The 17627-nt window shown below is 36.3% G+C and overlaps 1 protein-coding gene across 3 annotated transcripts in view; it reads left to right on the top strand.

The window, feature by feature from the left end:
- CCNI (cyclin I) overlaps positions 1–17627 on the top strand; it is a 32933-nt gene that overhangs the window by 5659 nt on the left and 9647 nt on the right. For 2 of the 3 annotated variants that reach the window (XM_007125047.4, XM_055086041.1), the window contains exons 2-3: positions 2106–2262; positions 14915–15043. In XM_007125047.4, coding sequence (XP_007125109.1) covers positions 2149–2262; positions 14915–15043 — 243 coding nt within the window. In that variant the 5' untranslated portion in view covers positions 2106–2148. The remainder of the gene's footprint in view (positions 1–2105; positions 2263–14914; positions 15044–17627) is intronic. The other variant, XM_024115353.3, reaches the window with a different exon arrangement.

Here is a 17627-nt window from a genome sequence, read left to right as displayed (position 1 = left end):
GGTTGTGTCTCTGTTTCATCAGGATACTGTGTGATGGGCACTGTGAGTAATAAAAACATGATATTCGTAGATATGACTGCAAGGGAATTTATAACTTATTAGGGTAGATAGTTCTTGGAAGAAATTACCTTTGAGTTGGACCTTTCAGGATAGTTATTATTTTCCATTTTCTAAGTTATTTAACTTTTTTCTGCTTAGTATGAAAAGCACTTCATGCTTGATTTCGAAAAATTGCAAAAACCCAGGAGTTTAAAGAAGCAAAAATTAAAAAATTACAATCCAGATAACCAGTTTGCAGTAGGTTGAATGGTAAGTGAAGTATGTGGGGTGATAAATAGGAAAGAGGATAGTAGCTGAAGTTGGGGTAGAGGGAACATGGAAATTGAAGATTAGGTTTGTATTTTTCAAATTTAAATTTTTATCAAAAATTAGGAACTTTTCATATGTTAATTCTCGGCATTGAATTTTTTAAAAAAGAATCCCTGGAATTTGACGTATGTATGTAGTACAGGTCCAGAGTTGAAAAAAGGGAATAGTTATATGAGGTCTTTAATGAAAAACCACATTCCCATGCTGCTTGGTTTCTCCACCCTTTTCTCATTCCCCAGAGGTTAATCACTCTCAGCTCTTACCTATTTCTCTTGTTATTTAAGATCATATTTTCAAGTAACTTACCTATTGCTGTTTTTTTGATATTTAAGTTTTAGATATTATTTATGGTTTTCCTCTGAAATATAAAAATGAGGCTCTCATTCTGCCTTCTCCCAACACCCCTCATCCTACCAGTGTAGTTTTATTACAGCGTTTGTGTTGAAATCTCTATTCAGTATTTTCACTATTATTGCTGTGTAAATATTGTGGTATATTATTATGTTTATTTTCTTGCATAATCTTTTTCTGAATTTAATAACCTTTTCAGTTGCTTAGCTTTCATAAATGTAGTTGAGTCTTTTCACATTCTTCAGCAGCTTCTCAATCCAATTTTCCATACACAGTCAAACCTCTATAGTTTCCCTTTCTTTTAAGAAATGTAGAGGGCTTCCCTGGTGGCGCAGTGGTTGAGAGTCCGCCTGCCGATGCAGGGGACACGGGTTCGTGCCCTGGTCCGGCTGGGCCCGGCCTGCCGATGCAGGGGAACCGGGTTCGCGCCCCGGGCTGGGAGGATCCCACGTGCCCTGGTGCGGCTCGGCCCGTGAGCCATGGCCGCTGAGCCTGCGCGTCCGGAGCCTGCGCTGCGCAACGGGAGAGGCCACAGCAGTGAGAGGCCCGCGTACCACAAGAAAAAAAAAAAAAAAAAAAAAGAAACGTAGAAACGTCTCTCGGACTCTGAGATGCCTTGTACTGTGTTGCTCTTTAGACTTGCTGCTCATTTTAGAGTGCCAGTTACTCTACTGTTGAGCTTTCTAGATCAACATCGTCCAGTAGAACTTACTGCATTGATAGAAATGTGCCTTTCCTGCACTGTCCAGTGCAGTATCCACTGACCACATGTGACAGCTGAGCACTTGTAATGGGGCTGGTGTGACTGAGGAATTATATTTTAATTTTATTCAATTCTAATTTTAATGGCTACACGTGTAGCTAGTGGACACTGTAGTGGGAGCACAATTCAAGATGGTTTCATACTTAAAGGGGGGGATAGTCTCATACTGATTAAATAGAAATGGGTGGGATTTAATGTAATTGATGTAACTTTTTTTTTTAATAAAAAGAGGGTTTAGCCCTTATCTGTGTAGATTTTTAAGAGAAATATTTGGGACAACTACTTCTAAGAATTCCTAGTCTAAAAAGCCTGTGACTTAAAATTTTTTGACACAGTGATAATATGTTTTGATCAAAGTCCTAAGGTTGTCAATTATATGGTCATGTTTTTACTCTCTTTACAACTGAATTTCAGATTTAAAGTGAGAATGTTTTAGATAACTGATGATTATGGTAACATTTTAATATATGATATCTTAAAGAGCTGTAAAATCCTATATTGCCTCATAACATTTTTATTTTGTTTTATGAATTGCTTAATAAGGACCAACATATTTATATAATGCTACAGTTACTATATATATAATTAAATATAGAGCATTGTTTTATGTTTGATTTTATAGGTAGCTACATCAAGCTGGGTGGCAGGCAGATCCAAAGGATATCATGAAGTTTCCAGGGCCGTTGGAAAACCAGAGATTGTCTTTCCTGTTGGAAAAGGCAATCTCCAGGGAAGCCCAGATGTGGAAAGTGAATGTGCCGAAAATGCCTACAAATCAGGTAATGATTTCTCTTTTCACTCTAGACAGGTGACTTTTATTAGAACTAAGAGTACTACTATCATATGTAATAGCATCTTGACACTGTATTGGAGAAATATGTACCATTAAAGATATGCTCTATTCTTTACTTGAGAAACATCTCCTTGTTTCATTCTGAAACAAAACAAAAATGAATTGTTTTTGTTTGTTTTGTTTTATCTGAGCTACACCTTTAGGAAGCTAGGTATGTCCCTTCTCTTTTCTTGTAGTACAATACTTACAATAATAAGCCTTCTTTATTTCTAGATACATAGTTTGCCACAGAGGCTGAACACAGTCAAATCCTTGTCTTTAGTGATCAACAACTTTCTCTTTCATGAATATTTATAAGGAATTCACTTAAACTACTAATGTAATGTTAATGTTGAAAGCTTCTAGGGAGATAATCAGCAGCTGACCTTTCAGTTACTGTTGGCTGTATGCCTTTTAGAAATTTCATATAGTTATTTTTTCCAAATAACTATGAAATTTGTCTATCCCAAAAGTTTACTATGTAACATGTCTTAAACATCTTTTTATCCCTAGTACCTAGCATTGTGTTTGGGATAAAAAGTAGTGGCCGAGAAATTTTTGGTATGTGTAGGCAAATGACAGTATCTAAGCTCCTCCTTTGTTGGTTTAGGTTAATCTTTGCTCATAGGTTATTGATATCTGAATGCTTTTTCTAATTCCAACCTACTTTTATCTTCTTTCTCACAAGCTAAAGAAATACATGTTTTCCATTTACTGTTATCTAATTGTCATTTAGTGAATTGAAGATTAGTTAGCCTGAAAGAATGCCTTTTATACTAGGAGTACTTGCATGTGCTATCACATTTAATATCTCATTTAATCCTTTGAAAAATGCAGTAGTCCCAATTTGTTTAAGACTTCAACTAGTAAGTAGTAGAGTTATAATTTTGAACCTAGGCAGTTATCTTCCCATTATACTTTGTTTTTCATTTTTTATTTTTGTATGCTTGTGTGATTTTTAGATGACTGGGGATTCAATCATTCAGTAAATGTTTATTAAGTATCTGCCATATTCTGAACACTATTCTAGTAAGCCTCAAAGCTTTATTACAGCTGCTTTTAGAACCATTTCTTTCATTTTTCTCCTACTATCTCCTTGAGTCAGCATGCAACCAACAATGATATACTTTTATAACATGGTCTTCGAAGGTGATATTCTACCAAGATTATAGTATATTGCTATATTATCACTTAATCTGGCCTATTTTTGTAGGTATTTTAACAAATATTACTAAGATGTTAGACCAGAAAACAGAACACTATCAGAACTTCTAAGAGGGATCTATTTAAGGTTTTGCCTTTAGTAATGTCAGGTAGAAGCCATACTTAATTCTTGTAAAATGTGTGTGGGCTTGGTCTGGTGGGTATAGGAGATAAGATAGAGATGGGAGTAAAGAGCTATAGGGGCTTGAGCCACTTGACAGAATAACCCCAGGGACACTTCTCTATTCTAGTTCTAATTCTTTTTTCTTCTGTGACTCTCAGGGACTGGCTTTTCTACTTCCCTCTCCAATATTGCTTCTAACCATGATTTCTCTCCTTGACTCCTCCTTGCATAAGAGAACAATCTTGTCTCTAAAGTTTAGCATCTAAACCATACATGTATCTTTTCCAACTTTTCTTTTTCTTTTTTTGCGGGGGCGGGGGGTGCTGGTTAAAACAGAAAAATAAAATATTTTTAAGCTTTTTTCTCTCTAGTTTTCTTATTCCTACCACTTCCTTCTCCTAAACTCTACTTCAGGGTCATTCTCTCACAGTTTTCTTGTCATTTACATTATCCTATCTTGCAGTTTAGGACAGAGTGGTCATGCAAGAATATTAAACACCTATCACTCCTCTTCTATTTGCTCCCCCAGCATTCTATACTTCCTGTATGATAGCACACAATATTATAATTCCCTGATGATTTGACCGAGTTCCATTGAGGTAGAGTTGTCATTTTTGTTTATTGGCATATTATAGGCTCACAGTAAACACTTGTTAAATGAACGTTGATTATCATTTCTTTATAATTCATCCAGCTTAGAGGAGTTCTTTAATAATAGTATTTTCAAGTACACAGCAATTTTACAAATTTGGGGGAAAAAAAGACTGGTTAAAGTGACATGTATTTTCAGATATTCTCAATTTATTTTGATGTACATAGTGCCTTTGATATACAAAGGTAAACCTTGCCTCAAGCTGTTTATATAAAGATGATTTCCATTAGAATTTTGAGAAGGAAGCTTAAAGGCCATCTAATTATGTGGTTTTCAAATATAGGATCTTGAACCACTGGGCTACTAGGTGTATGAGAATCACCCAGGAGGCTTCTTACAGATTCCAGGCCCTTCCCAGACCTACGTTGCTTGTGGTGGCAACTATGGAATTTGTATTTTAAAAAAACTTCATAGTTTTATTGATATGCGTTAGATTTGGGAAACACTGATTTAGTCTAACCACAAAATTAAAAAAGTTCTGACATCTCGGATAAGTGATCCTCTACTTTGGATACTTTGTCCATTCCACCATAGAAAAGCTCTATCAACTATTGGAATGTTTTTCCTGAAATGAACCTGAAAACTGCTTCTTTCTAGTGGCTACTTACTGGTTCTGGTTCTCTCCGCTGGAGCAGTACAGAAAATATTCATTTTATATTTATGATAGCCCTTTATCTACTTACAGTCAGGTGTTAAGCTCGCAAAGTCATCTCTTCTCCTGGTTGAATATCCTTTGTTCTTTAACCATTTTTCATTTGACAAGATTATGCCTCTCAATTTTTCTTTCTCTACGTATACTCTTTAATTTACTGTGTTTCTTAAATTGTGACATTTGAGTTGTGGTCATTAATGAGCAATTAAGTGAAACTATTACCTCACTTTATCTTGGCTTGATAATTTCATTAATATAGCCCTAAATTTAAACAAATTTTTATGCTTTGGCAGCAGCGTCATGTTGTTAGCTTATACTGAACTTGTTTTTAAAACCTTGTTGTTTTTGTTTCTCTACTTTTAAGCAGAGTTTCCCTTATCCTAGGTGTATTTTTAAAATTTTTAACTTAGGTGCACTGTTTCATATTTATTCTTACTAAGTTTCAAATTGTTGATGCTGGCTCATTTTTCTGGCTTTAAAATTATGATATGTAATGTATCTGTAGACTTGGTAAACAAATAAATCTATTTTGCCCATAGGTTTTGTTTCTTTTCCTTAAGTAAACAGTTTCTTAAAGTATATGTATACGGATCGTAAGTGTACAACTCTAAATTTTCACAAAATAACACTGTAACCACCACATTACTAGCACCTCCCTGTGTCCTCTTATAGTTACTACCATCTATTCCCTCCCCACAAAGAAACCATTATCCTAATATCACAGATTAGTTTTTCCTTGTTTTGAATTATATTTATATATGGAATCATAAAGTGTGTACTGGCCTCCTTTGCTCAGCATTTTCTTTGGTGTAAGATGCATCCATGGTACTTCATGTAGCCATAGTTAATTTAATTCTCATTTCCATGTATTATTCCATCATATGAATTCATTTATCCATTCTGCTGTTGATGGTCATTAGTCTTTTTTTGTGCTTGTCTTTTGAACATATGTGTACCCCTAGGAATATATTCCTAGGGGTAGAATTGCTAGAACCTAGAATATGTGTATACTCAGGTTTAGCAGATACCACCAATTGTGTTACTTACCAAAGTTGTTATACCACTTATACCACTTTTACACCACATTTTTTTTTTTACCCCTTATAGCAGAGTATGAAAGTCTCAAGTTGCTCTGCATCTTTGCCAACCCTTGGTATTGTCTGTCTTTTTCATTTTAGTTATTGTGGTGAGCGTTATAGTATCACATTGGGTTTTAATTTGCATTTCCTTGATAACTAATGAAATTCAGCAGCTTTTCATGTGCTTATTTGGCCATTAGATATCCTTTCTTGGTTAAATATCTGTTCAAATCTTTCACCTGTGTTCCATTGACTTCCTTTTTTAATTGTTAAGAGTTCTTTCTTTTGCAGGCTCTGTGTATTACACATATCTTCAGCTCTATTTGTGTTGACTTTTGATGAATAGAAGTTCTTAATTTTTAATGACCAAATTATCAAAAAAATTTTTTTGCTTACTCCTTTTAAAGAAATGTTTGCCTAACTGACAAAGGATTAATCTCCAAGATATATAAGCAGCTCATGCAGCTCAATATCAAAAAAACAAACAACTGAATCCAAAAATGGGCAGAAGACCTAAATAGACATTTCTCCAAAGTAGACATACTGATTGCCAACAAACACATGAAAAGGTGCTCAACATCACTAATCATTAGAGAAATGCAAATCAGAACCACAATGAGGTATCACCTCACACCGGTCAGAATGGCCATCATCAAAAAATCTACAAACAGTAGATGCTGGAGAGGGTGTGGAGAAAAGGGAACCCTCCTGCACTGTTGGTGGGAATGTAAGTTGATACAGCCACTGTGGAGAACAGTATGGAGCTTCCTTAAAAAACTAAAAATAGAACTGCTGTATGACCCAGCAGTCCCACTACTGGGCATATACCCGGAGAAAACCATAATTCAAAAAGATACATGTATCACAGTGTTCATTGCAGCACCATTTACAATAGCCAGGACATGGAAGCAACCTAAATGTCCATCGACAGATTAATGGATAAAGATGTGGCACATATATAAAGTGGAATATCCCTCAGCCATAAAAAGGAATGAAACTGAGTTATTTGTAATGAGGTGGATGGACCCAGAGTCTGTCATACAGAGTAAAGTAAGTCAGAAAGAGAAAAACAAATAACCGTATGCTTATGTACATATATGGAATCTAAAAAAGCTGTACTGATGAACGTATTGGCAGGGCAGGAATAAAGATGCAGATGTAGAGATTGGACTTGAGGACCACAGGGGGAAGGGGAAGCTGGGATGAAATGAGAGAGTAGCATGACTATATGCACTACCAAATGTAAAATAGATAGCTAGTGGGAAGCTGCTGCATAGCACAGGGAGATCAGCTCGGTGCTTTGTGACCACCTAGAGGGGTGGGATTAGGGAGTGTGTGAGGGAGGCTCAAGAGGGAGGAGATATGGGGATATATGTCTACATATAGCTGATTCACTTTGTTGTATAAAAGAAATTAATGCAACATTGTAAAGCAATTATACTCCAATAAAGATAGTAAAAAAAAACGTTTGCCTAATCCAAGGTAATGAAGATAGGATTTTGTTTTTCCTTTTGGTATGGTGTGAAGTAGGAGGAGTCAAGAATAATTTTTCTCCATATGGAAAACCAGTATCATTTATTAGAAAGACATTTTTCGCCACTACCCTGCAATGTACTTTTATTTTTTTTCATTTATTTGGCCGTGTCAGGTCTTAGTTGTGGTACGTGGGATATTCGTTGCCGCTTACGGAATCCTTGTTGCGGCACGTGGGATCTTTTAGTTGTGGCATGTGGGATCTTTAGTTGCAGCATGGGGAATCTAGTTCCCTGACCAGGGATCGAACCCGGGCCCTCTGCATTGGGAGTGTGGAGTCTTAGCCTCTGAACCACCAGGAAAGTCCCCCCGTGATATATACTTTTGTTTTTAATCAAGTGACTGCTGTATATAAGTAGATACATTTGTGGGTTAGTTTCTTGCCCCTTTTTTCATCATTGGTCTGTTTGCTTCTATTTAATACCACACTGCCTCAGTTATTGTAGCATTATAATAAGCCTTTGGTGGCATAAACTTTGTTCTTTCTTTTAAGTTTGTCTTGGCTATTTTAAGCCCTTTGTTCTTCCATATGTATTTTTAAATATAGTTGTCAATTTTTGAAAAATAAAAAGAAATTGTGGGATTTTGGTCTGTAGATTGATTTAGGGAAGAATTAACATGTTCATAATATGAGTCTTCTATTCCATGGACATAGAGTATTTCTCCATTTTTCTTTAAAGATGGTCTTCAGTTTCTTTTAACGTTTGGTGATTTAGGTTTATTCCTGGGTATTTGAGTCTTGTTGAGGCTATTACAAATGGTATTATTTTAAATTTTTTATTTTTTTACATGCTTGCTTCTATATGCTGGTATATAGAAATAAAATAGATTTTTATATAGACCATACTAAATTAACTTACTAATAGTTTGCCGAGTCTTTAGGGTATTCTGTGTATTATACTCAGTGATGTCAAATGTGAATAATCATGGTTTTATTTAGTTCTTTCCAGTCCTTATACTTTCTATATTTCTTGTTTTACAGAATTAGCTAGGGTTTCCAGAACACTGCTGAAGTCTGAATTTGAGGAGAAAGTTTTCAGTATTTCACCATTAACTATAATATTTGCTATATATTTCTTAATCTTTATTAGATTAAGAAATTCCTTTTTCTGCCTCAGTTTGCTAAGAGATTTTTTTCATGAATAGGTGTTAAATTTTTATACATCATTGGATTTTGTTAATATTTTGGTTAGGCGTTTTGCATCTGTTGGTCATGGGTCAGATTGGTTTGTAATGCCTTTGTCAAGTTTTCATGGTAAAGTTATGCTGGCTTTGTAAAATGAGTTGGGAAGTGTTCCTGCTTTTTTTTTTTTTTTTTTTTCAGTGCTCTCAGTTTGTTTAGATTAATATTATTTCTTAAATGTTGGAAGGTTTTACTGCAGAGCCACTGGAGCCTACAGATTTATTTGTGGGAAAGTATTTAATAATCAGTCCCATTTCTTTGGTAAATATGAGGCTAATCAGGTCTTCATTTAAATCTTATCTCAGTTTTGGTGAGTTTTGTTTTTCAAGGAACTTATTCATTTCATCTAAATTTTCAAATTATTTGTGTAAAGTTACTCATATCCTCTTTTTAACATCTAAAGGGTCCATGGTGATGTTCCCTTTTTCATTTCTTAGTTGATTTGTGCTTTTTCTTTCTTAATCACCCTTTCTGGAGGTCTGTCAGTGTTTCAGTTCTGTTGATTTTCTCTATCATACATTTGTCTTTTTTTTTTTTAGTTTTGCTTTTTTTTTCGTTACTTCTGTCTACTTTCTTTATATAATTTGCTGTTCTTTATCTTGAGATAGATGCTTAAATAATTGGTTTTCCAGTTTTCTTCTTTTTTAATATATTTATTTAGAGCTATAAATTTTCCTCAAAGCATAGCTGTCCACCCTTGCCTAGTTTGTTGTTAGGTCCCGTATTGGGTTCTTAATTTGAGTTGGTATATTTTTCACTTCTAGAATTTCCCTTGTGGATTTTTTTATAGATTTCATTTCTCTCGTGAAAATTGTCATCTGTCTTCCATCCTCTATTTACTTGTATATTAAGCCTTTTCTGGTAACTCAAAAGACTGAGATCTTTTTGTTGCCCCCTTTTTTTTTTCCTCTTGGTTTTTGATCACTTAGTTCTTTGTCTTGTCATGTCTGGTTATTTTTGATTGGTTGCTGAACATTATGAAAAACTGTAGAGGCTCTAGATGCTATCTTTCTGCAGGATGGTTCAGTCTTCCCTCTGGTGGGCAAACTGAAGAGGAAGTTAATCACTTTAATCCACTGAGGGACTGTGCTGATTGGAGGCTGGGTTGCTGTTGGGTATGGCTTCATCACCTCTAGTTGCCCCCAACTCCTAGAGTGTTGCCAAGGATTCCAGCTGAGTGCTTGGAGTGTTTACCAGTGCCCCTTATTCCTGAAGGGTGCTAAACTCCTCCTGAACTCATTCTTGCTTTTCAAAGGCTTTCTGCTTAGCCTCTGAGATCCTTGTCCTTCCCAACTTGAGAATTTCATTCAGAAAGTGAATTAAGAGGAAAGTCAGCTGAGTGTCACATTCAGATCTGTGACCCTCCCTCTTCCCACTAGGTTCTTGGCTCCTCAAGTCTCCAAATTTTGTCTCTTGCCTTGTAAGACTCCCCAAAGCTCTGTTGGTTTCTTTGCTCATACTTTACACCTCTTGCCGTACTCACAGGATGGGCAGATGCCTGAAAGGGGAAGCTATGCAGAGTGTTGACCTCCTTTCTTATTGTTATCTCCTCTCCAGAATCTTGGCTCCTCAAGGCCCGGTTATCCTAGCAGTTCTCATGCCTTTCTGTTGCTGTTGTTAATAGCTTTTCTAGTTCTCAGCTAGAGTGTAGGTTTGCTCCTACCTACTCAGTCATAGGCAAAAGCAGTAAGGTAATTTTTTAAAAAGTGTTGAACTTAATAGTTGTGACAAGAGATGCTGTGGGAGCACAGGAAGGTACTTAGCCTGACTTACAGGGAAAAGTATCTGGTGGGGACTGACCATTGAAATATCTCTTAAAAGATAAATAATAAGGCAGGGAAAAGAGAGGGAGTGTGTTCAACCAGAGGAAGGAGTATGAGCAAAGGAGCAGTGATGTAAATAGCATTACAGGAACAAGGAAGAACATAAATACAAGTACTGCTGTTATGAATTTTAAGGCAGAAAGTGATGAAAGGTGAGTGAGGCTGGAGAGGTAGGTCAAAGAGGGATTTGTATGTCATGCCTGGGGGGTTATAATGAATCTTTTAGGTAATGGTGAACCTTTTAGAGTTTAAAGCTGGGGAGGATTTGTGTTTTAATGATCAGAATAGCAGCACGTGGAATATAAAGCCCTGTATTTTACCAGGTTGAATCAAACCATTATAAATTCTCTGTGGGATTAGTTGTTCAGCCAATTTACTGAACTCTCTTAACCCTATTTGAGAAATCCATATCCCTGGTGGCGCAGTGGTTGAGAGTCCGCCTGCCAATGCAGGGGACATGGGTTTGTGCCCCGGTCCGGGAAGATCCCACATGCCACGGAGCGGCTGGGCCCCGTGAGCCATGGCCGCTGAGCCTGCGCGTCGGGAGCCTGTGCTCCGCAACGGGAGAGGCCACAACACAACAGTGAGAGGCCTGCGTACTGCAAGCAAAAAAAAAAAAAGAGAGAAAACAGATCCCTTGATCAGGAAATACTATCTGGGGTAGGCAGACCTCCTTCCTCCCTCCCTCCCTGATGGGATTACTTATACACAGAACTTAATTGTTTAAATCTATTCTGATAATATTACTGTTCAGTACAGGTTTGAATTGATTTGAAAAAGTGATCTTAGGATCAGTATCACTTCACTTAAGAGTGAGTCTTCTCAAACCATTATCTTCTGTGGGGTTTTTTTGGTTATTGTTAGTTTTGGCTAGTGTTGATAATACTAGCCGTGCAACAATGCTTTCTTGGCTCTATTCTCAAATTTTTAATATAAGTTAAAATCCAAAGATTGTCTTGATCTCTTTCCTAACTAATTGCATTATAACTGGTTTAAGAGAATTATTTATATGTAATATTTTGTAAATTTGTTTTTTCTGGCATCAGAGTACCAGGTATTTTTAGGAGGGAAAGGACAAAACTAATATTTAAGTGCCTTTTGCATTCTGTGTGTTTTACATAAGTTATATCATTTAATTATAAATATGGTATGGAAATCTCTATTTAACTGTGTTCCCTTGTGTTACACCCATACTTACAGAACATTGTGTCCATCTTCTGTGGGACTGCTTACAGTTATAAGTTATATGTTTGTGTTATTTGTTTAATGTCAAACACCAGATACATTACATAATATAATCTGTTATTTAGGGGTTTTTTTTCTCCTATATCTGTGAGCTGAAGGTAGAAGTAATGGTGTTTTTGTTCCTCATTGCTACTCTAGATCATTGTTCTTTCACCTCCCTAAAAGCGTCCCCAGTTTCACCAGATTGTATCACCATCTGCCTTTCCTTGTATGAATTTATTTCCTTGTAATTGAATTGTTCAGATGGCTTACTTAACATTACTTTTTTTTTTTTTTTTGGCATTTTTAGATAAAAGCTCACCTTGGTAGAAATTTAATTTCTCTTGAATACTTAACTCTCTCCATCTAATAGTTTTGTGATTGCTTCACTTGGTTCCCAGGGACCCTTAGGGGCCCCTAGTCCAGCTCTTAAAGTAGCACCTCAAGGCTCTATGGAAAATGGAATATTGTAAAACCAGTGACCATGCTAAGAGCTGTCTGACCTAGGGACTAGCTGTAGGGCTGTGTCTGCTTCCTCCCACCTCTGGAGAAGCCAGATAGTATTTTGCTGCCTTTTTCAGACTCCTTTTGTGAGAGTGAGAATCCAACTCCTGGCTTTAATAGCGTAACTCCAGTTTCCTCTGTCAAGTTGGATAATAGTCTGTGCAGGACATACAGTTCCCTTCTACTCTATATACCCCAAATCTGTCAAGCCCACAACTTGAGTCCCATGAACTACCTTATTGTTTCTTTTTGATTCATTGAATTGTATCACTAGTTTCACTAGTTGTCAGAGTATCTGTTTCTAGCAGTCTTTTCCATCCATCTTGATTTTTATTTGCAAATCCGAGGAGCTTAACAATAGGTTATTACCTCCAGATTGACATTGGTCCTATCCTTCAAAGTTCACAGGTTTAAAATACTTGGTTCTTTTCCTTGCCTCGCAAATGATCGCCCCCATCCCCTCACTCTTAAGATACAAGTGTTAGTTACTGTCTCCTTCAAGAGCCTTTTACTCTACTCCCACACTGGGCCAGGTGCCCTTGGAGTGTGGTCTGCTAGCACCCTGTGCATGCCTCTATTCTAATGCTTACCATATTTTATTGACATTTTCTGATTGTTTGCCTCACCGTGAGACTTTAAAGTTTAAAGAGGGAGTTCATTCTGCCCCCCACCCCCGCCTTGGCTGCATTGGGTCTTCGTTGCTGCATGCGGGCTTTCTTTAGTTGTGGTGTGTGGGCTTCTCATTGCGGTGGCTTCTCTTATTGCGGAGCATGGGCTCTATGCACGCGGGCTTCAGTAGTTGCAGCACACCTGCTCAGTAGTCGTGGCACCAGGCTCTAGAGCACAGGCTCAGTAGTTGTGGCGCACAGGCTTAGTTGCTCTGCGGCATGTGGGACCTTCCTGGACCAGGGATCGAACCCATGTCCCTTGCATTGGCAGGCAGATTCTTAACCACTGTGCCACCAGGGAAGTCCCAGAGTTCATTCTTCATTGTATTCCCATGACCTATCATATGATTGACACTTAATGTTCATTAATATGAACTCAGTTAAATGTCTTGATTGTCAGATGTTTTCAGATTATTGTTCATAGTCTTAACACCAGCTTGGTGGTGAGATGTAAATATAAGAGGTTGTAAACCATCTTTATGTCATTTTCTTCTCAGTATTTCTTGTGCAGTATTCTAGAGTCAATCTTTATTTGACAAAAGGAATTGACCAGAAGGTGAATGTATGGCAGTTAACCTTCTAAAATACCAGTTATAACTGAGTTTAGAGCTAAATATAAAAATTATGTGTGTGATTAGTTGGTTTGGCCAACACAGAAACACTTTATTTTGTTGTGTCAAAGCTGAAAACTGACAGAAAGAGGAGTTGGAATAATATTAGAGAAACTAGCCAGTGCAATAGTAGGGATTATAATGATCATCAAGGTGCTTATTCCTTACAAAACTAAAGAAATCCAAGAGGAAGGGGAGAAGAAATTCCAACTGAAATACCTGTTTGAGGAGATATATTGTCAAGATGTACAGCCCTTCATGCTTTAGTAGCTCTTGAGGCATCTTTATGTGATATAGGAATTAATTTCATAAAGTTGACCCTGAATGATCAGGAAAAAAGGTTTAAGCTGTGGTCTCTGTACTTTCTGAGGAATGAGATAAGTATTATATTTATTTTTAAAGAGATTTCTATCCAAAATGGTTATGATGATAAATCCTGCAGTGCTTAGATTAAACCTTTACTTGTCTGGAACTCTCACTTATTGAAAATAGTCTTTTCCACTAATCACAGAGTTATTTCTGTTCTTTGTTGTGTTTACCTGGCAGAAGTAGTACTTACATAGATCTGTTTTATTTATTAGTAGTAGATTAAGTATTACTAGGTTTGTTTTTTATGGTGCTTACAAAACTGAAGAGTAAATCGTTAAATACTGCTTTAAAGTGTGTACCTTTTAAAAATGAAGCCTATATCCTGCAGTTAAAAATGATATGTTGGAAGATTAAAACGCCAATAATGTTCAGCGTTTGTGCAGTGATCTCTGTATGATAAGTTAGTTCAGGTTAATTCCCCCTTCAATATTCTTTCATCATCTTTAAATGTGTGATTTGTCTCTTATTCCTGATATTTTTCATTTATTCCTCTTGATTTTAGTTTTGTTTTTAATGGACTATCATTCTGTTATCATAGTCCATTTGTGTTTCCTAAGATAGTTTAATGGCTATTTGCTGCCTTAGAAAGAAATTTAGTATATTTTCTTATTCTCAAGAATTAAGAAAACTTACTTCCAAAATTACTCTCAGTTGATATTAGTGTTACCTGAACTTTAAAACCTCAATTTAATTAAAGTATAGATATATAGTGAGATGACATTGTGAAAATTTTATTTAATAAATAAGAGAATATTGGATATTTATATTAAATGCTATAACTAGTACATAAGGTTTTATCTTCATTTATCTCAAGTTTGATAGATTTTGAATAAACTTAAAAACATTTTTTAACATATAAACACATATTCCATAGCATTTGCTAACCTTTTATAAACAAGAATTACAAACATATCCTTGATGATAACTTGAAACTTTACTTGTTCTCTTTATTTTTTTTAATTGTTCCCTTATAGAATGTTTCTCCATCCCAGAGAGATGAAGTGATTCAGTGGCTGGCCAAACTCAAGTACCAATTCAACCTTTACCCAGAAACATTTGCTCTGGCTAGCAGTCTTTTGGACAGGTTCTTAGCTACTGTAAAGGTAAATATTTTAGAATACACTTACATACAACTTCTTTTTTGAGGGTGTATATGCTACACCAGGGACTATTAGTAAAACATTCTACAAAGTGGGAAGGAGTGGAAAACCTTCCTAAAAATTATATATATACTTATAAGAAGACACGATGTCTTCTGTTGTTGTTTTAAGTTTTCGGAAATGTTTCTAATTATATACTGTACTTTTCTTTTGGCTACAAGTATTCATAACTTATACTTAACCTATGAAAGTTTTGATCTCTTGATTTTAATACAAACCATATAGCATTGGTTCAGTCATCTTTTTAACACATTGAGTACTAGTTGTGAACAGTGAATCAGACTAGAAAAGTATAAGCCTATTGCATATTTTTCTGAACAATATATAAATACTTTCTAGAGGAGTATAACAAGATGAACTGAACTGTCATAAAATAACTTCGTTGTATTTTTGTTAAATGGCAGCATTACAGGTAAGTTTTATGTTGTCCCTATTGCTATAATATATTGTTGGTTATATTATGTGAAATCAGTCATAGTAGGCCCACAACAGATTTAAAGCAGAAAGTCAGCATTTATTCAATAGCAAGGCATGAAAAGCAATTCAGTTGTTATTTGTATGCCTAGGAATATGTAGCCGCAGGAATGATGTATTCAGTGCTGAGGGTACCATATTCTTTGTTATTAGGTATAAAAAAAATAGAAGCCAAAGAATTATGGAGTGGAAGAATTTGGATGGCCATTCAAGTTACCTTTCTGTGTTTCACACTTCTACTTTTGAGAGTAAAGAAACTTAAATTATAATGATACTAATTGCCTGAAGTCTGGGTTATCTGAGATGCCTACATTTATCTCAGCATCAAGTCCCCCTCCCTTCTCCCTAGTTCCCTACTGTAGCTAATCTCCCTTTCACAAAGAAAGATGCATTTGAGGTTAGTGTCGTTTCTTGGGTTGTATATTCCTCAAAAGTTTTAATGGACTTGTTGTAGCTTCTATCATAGAGAAGATTTTTACTGGCTTTATTATTAAACATTTTAAACAGATTTAGGGGAAGTTTCTGGAAAAATTAGAGAATTTTGCCAAGTAAAATATCATTTCCTTCATATTGCTTATTTAATGGGTCCTATCATGCTACTAGCATCAGATACTTAGATATGGTTAATCTATATTGAAACAATTCATCTAAAATGTATTCATAGTTTAAAGGTGCTTAAAGCAGACCATTAAAGGGCTGCAACAGTGAATGGAACCTCAATTCCAGCTGTGCAGAAGAAGGTACTATGAAATTCTTTAAAAATAATAGGGCTTCCCTGGTGGCGCAGTGGTTGCACATCCGCCTGCCGATGCAGGGGAACCGGGTTCGCGCCCCGGTCTGGGAGGATCCCACATGCCGCGGAGCGGCTGGGCCTGCGCGTCCAGAGCCTGTGCTCCGCAACAGGAGAGGCCGCAGCAGAGGGAGGCCCGCATACCACAAAAAAAAAAATAATAATAATAATAGACCTCGAGCCCTATCCCAGACATACTGAATCTGAATCTCTAGTAGGTGAGATCTGGACATCTGTATTTAAATAAACAAAAACAAACTACATAGATGATTCTGGTATACATCCAGGATTGAGAACTACTGTTTGTTTAAAAAACACACACCCATATATTTGCTGTTGGGATTCTTTTCAGTACTAAATTTATTATTGGTGCCTTTGATTTGGGGGTTGCATTTCCTACCCAAAGTTGTTAACTGTTGGACTCTTTTCTTTGTAATGAACTCTGATTACCTCAGGGATATGGTTTTGATATGTTGTGTACATGGAGAAATAAGGGAACCTGGAAAACTGTCTTAGCAACAAGATCTGACTTCACTTTCTAGATCACTTGTGTGGTGTCCATTAACCTCTGAGACTTTTCTCATCTGTAAAAGAAGATATATCTATGGCAGTGCTTTCTAAACAGTAATATTCTGATTAATATTAATGATTATTTAAAAACATTGATAGTATTGAACTAGCTTTTATTTCTCATACGGGCAGAGAATTGGAAGATTCCTAGACAGTCTGCCACTTATACTGAGGCACAATGGTCCTTGGTTGGCATGTTTATTAAATAACTAATCAAAGAAGGCCAGACTCTGGACATCAGAAGCCTTTCCCAAGGCTTCATGGGAATGTAATATTTAGGTATAAAATAAATGTTGAAACAGGTTTTCTTTGTGTTATATAACTTATCTCTGTGTCATTCAATATAATTGGACTAAATTATCATGATTATTTATTTGGCTGCACCAAGCAGCTGTGGGATCTTAGTACCCTGACCAGGGATTGAACCCAGGCCATGACAGTGAAAGCACCAAATCCTAACCATTGGACCGCCAGGGAAATCCCTGTCCTGATTATTTAAAATTGGATTCTGATGCTGGGTTGGCAAACCCTTATTCTACCAATGAGGTAGAAAGTGTGCCTACTTATTATAGATAAGGAAAAGAGGCAAATTCAAGCCCTCCTGTGGGTGTCAAACCCAAGAAAGGTTTTTTCCCCCACTAATTGGTTCTGTATATATTTAGGAGCCTTTCATTCTTATCATGGATCTTGAAT

The sequence above is a fragment of the Physeter macrocephalus genome, chromosome 7, assembly GCF_002837175.3.
Source record: "Physeter macrocephalus isolate SW-GA chromosome 7, ASM283717v5, whole genome shotgun sequence".
NCBI lineage: Eukaryota > Metazoa > Chordata > Mammalia > Artiodactyla > Physeteridae > Physeter > Physeter macrocephalus.
Note: the sequence above shows the minus strand (reverse complement) of the source record. Positions and strands in the feature narration are given on the sequence as shown.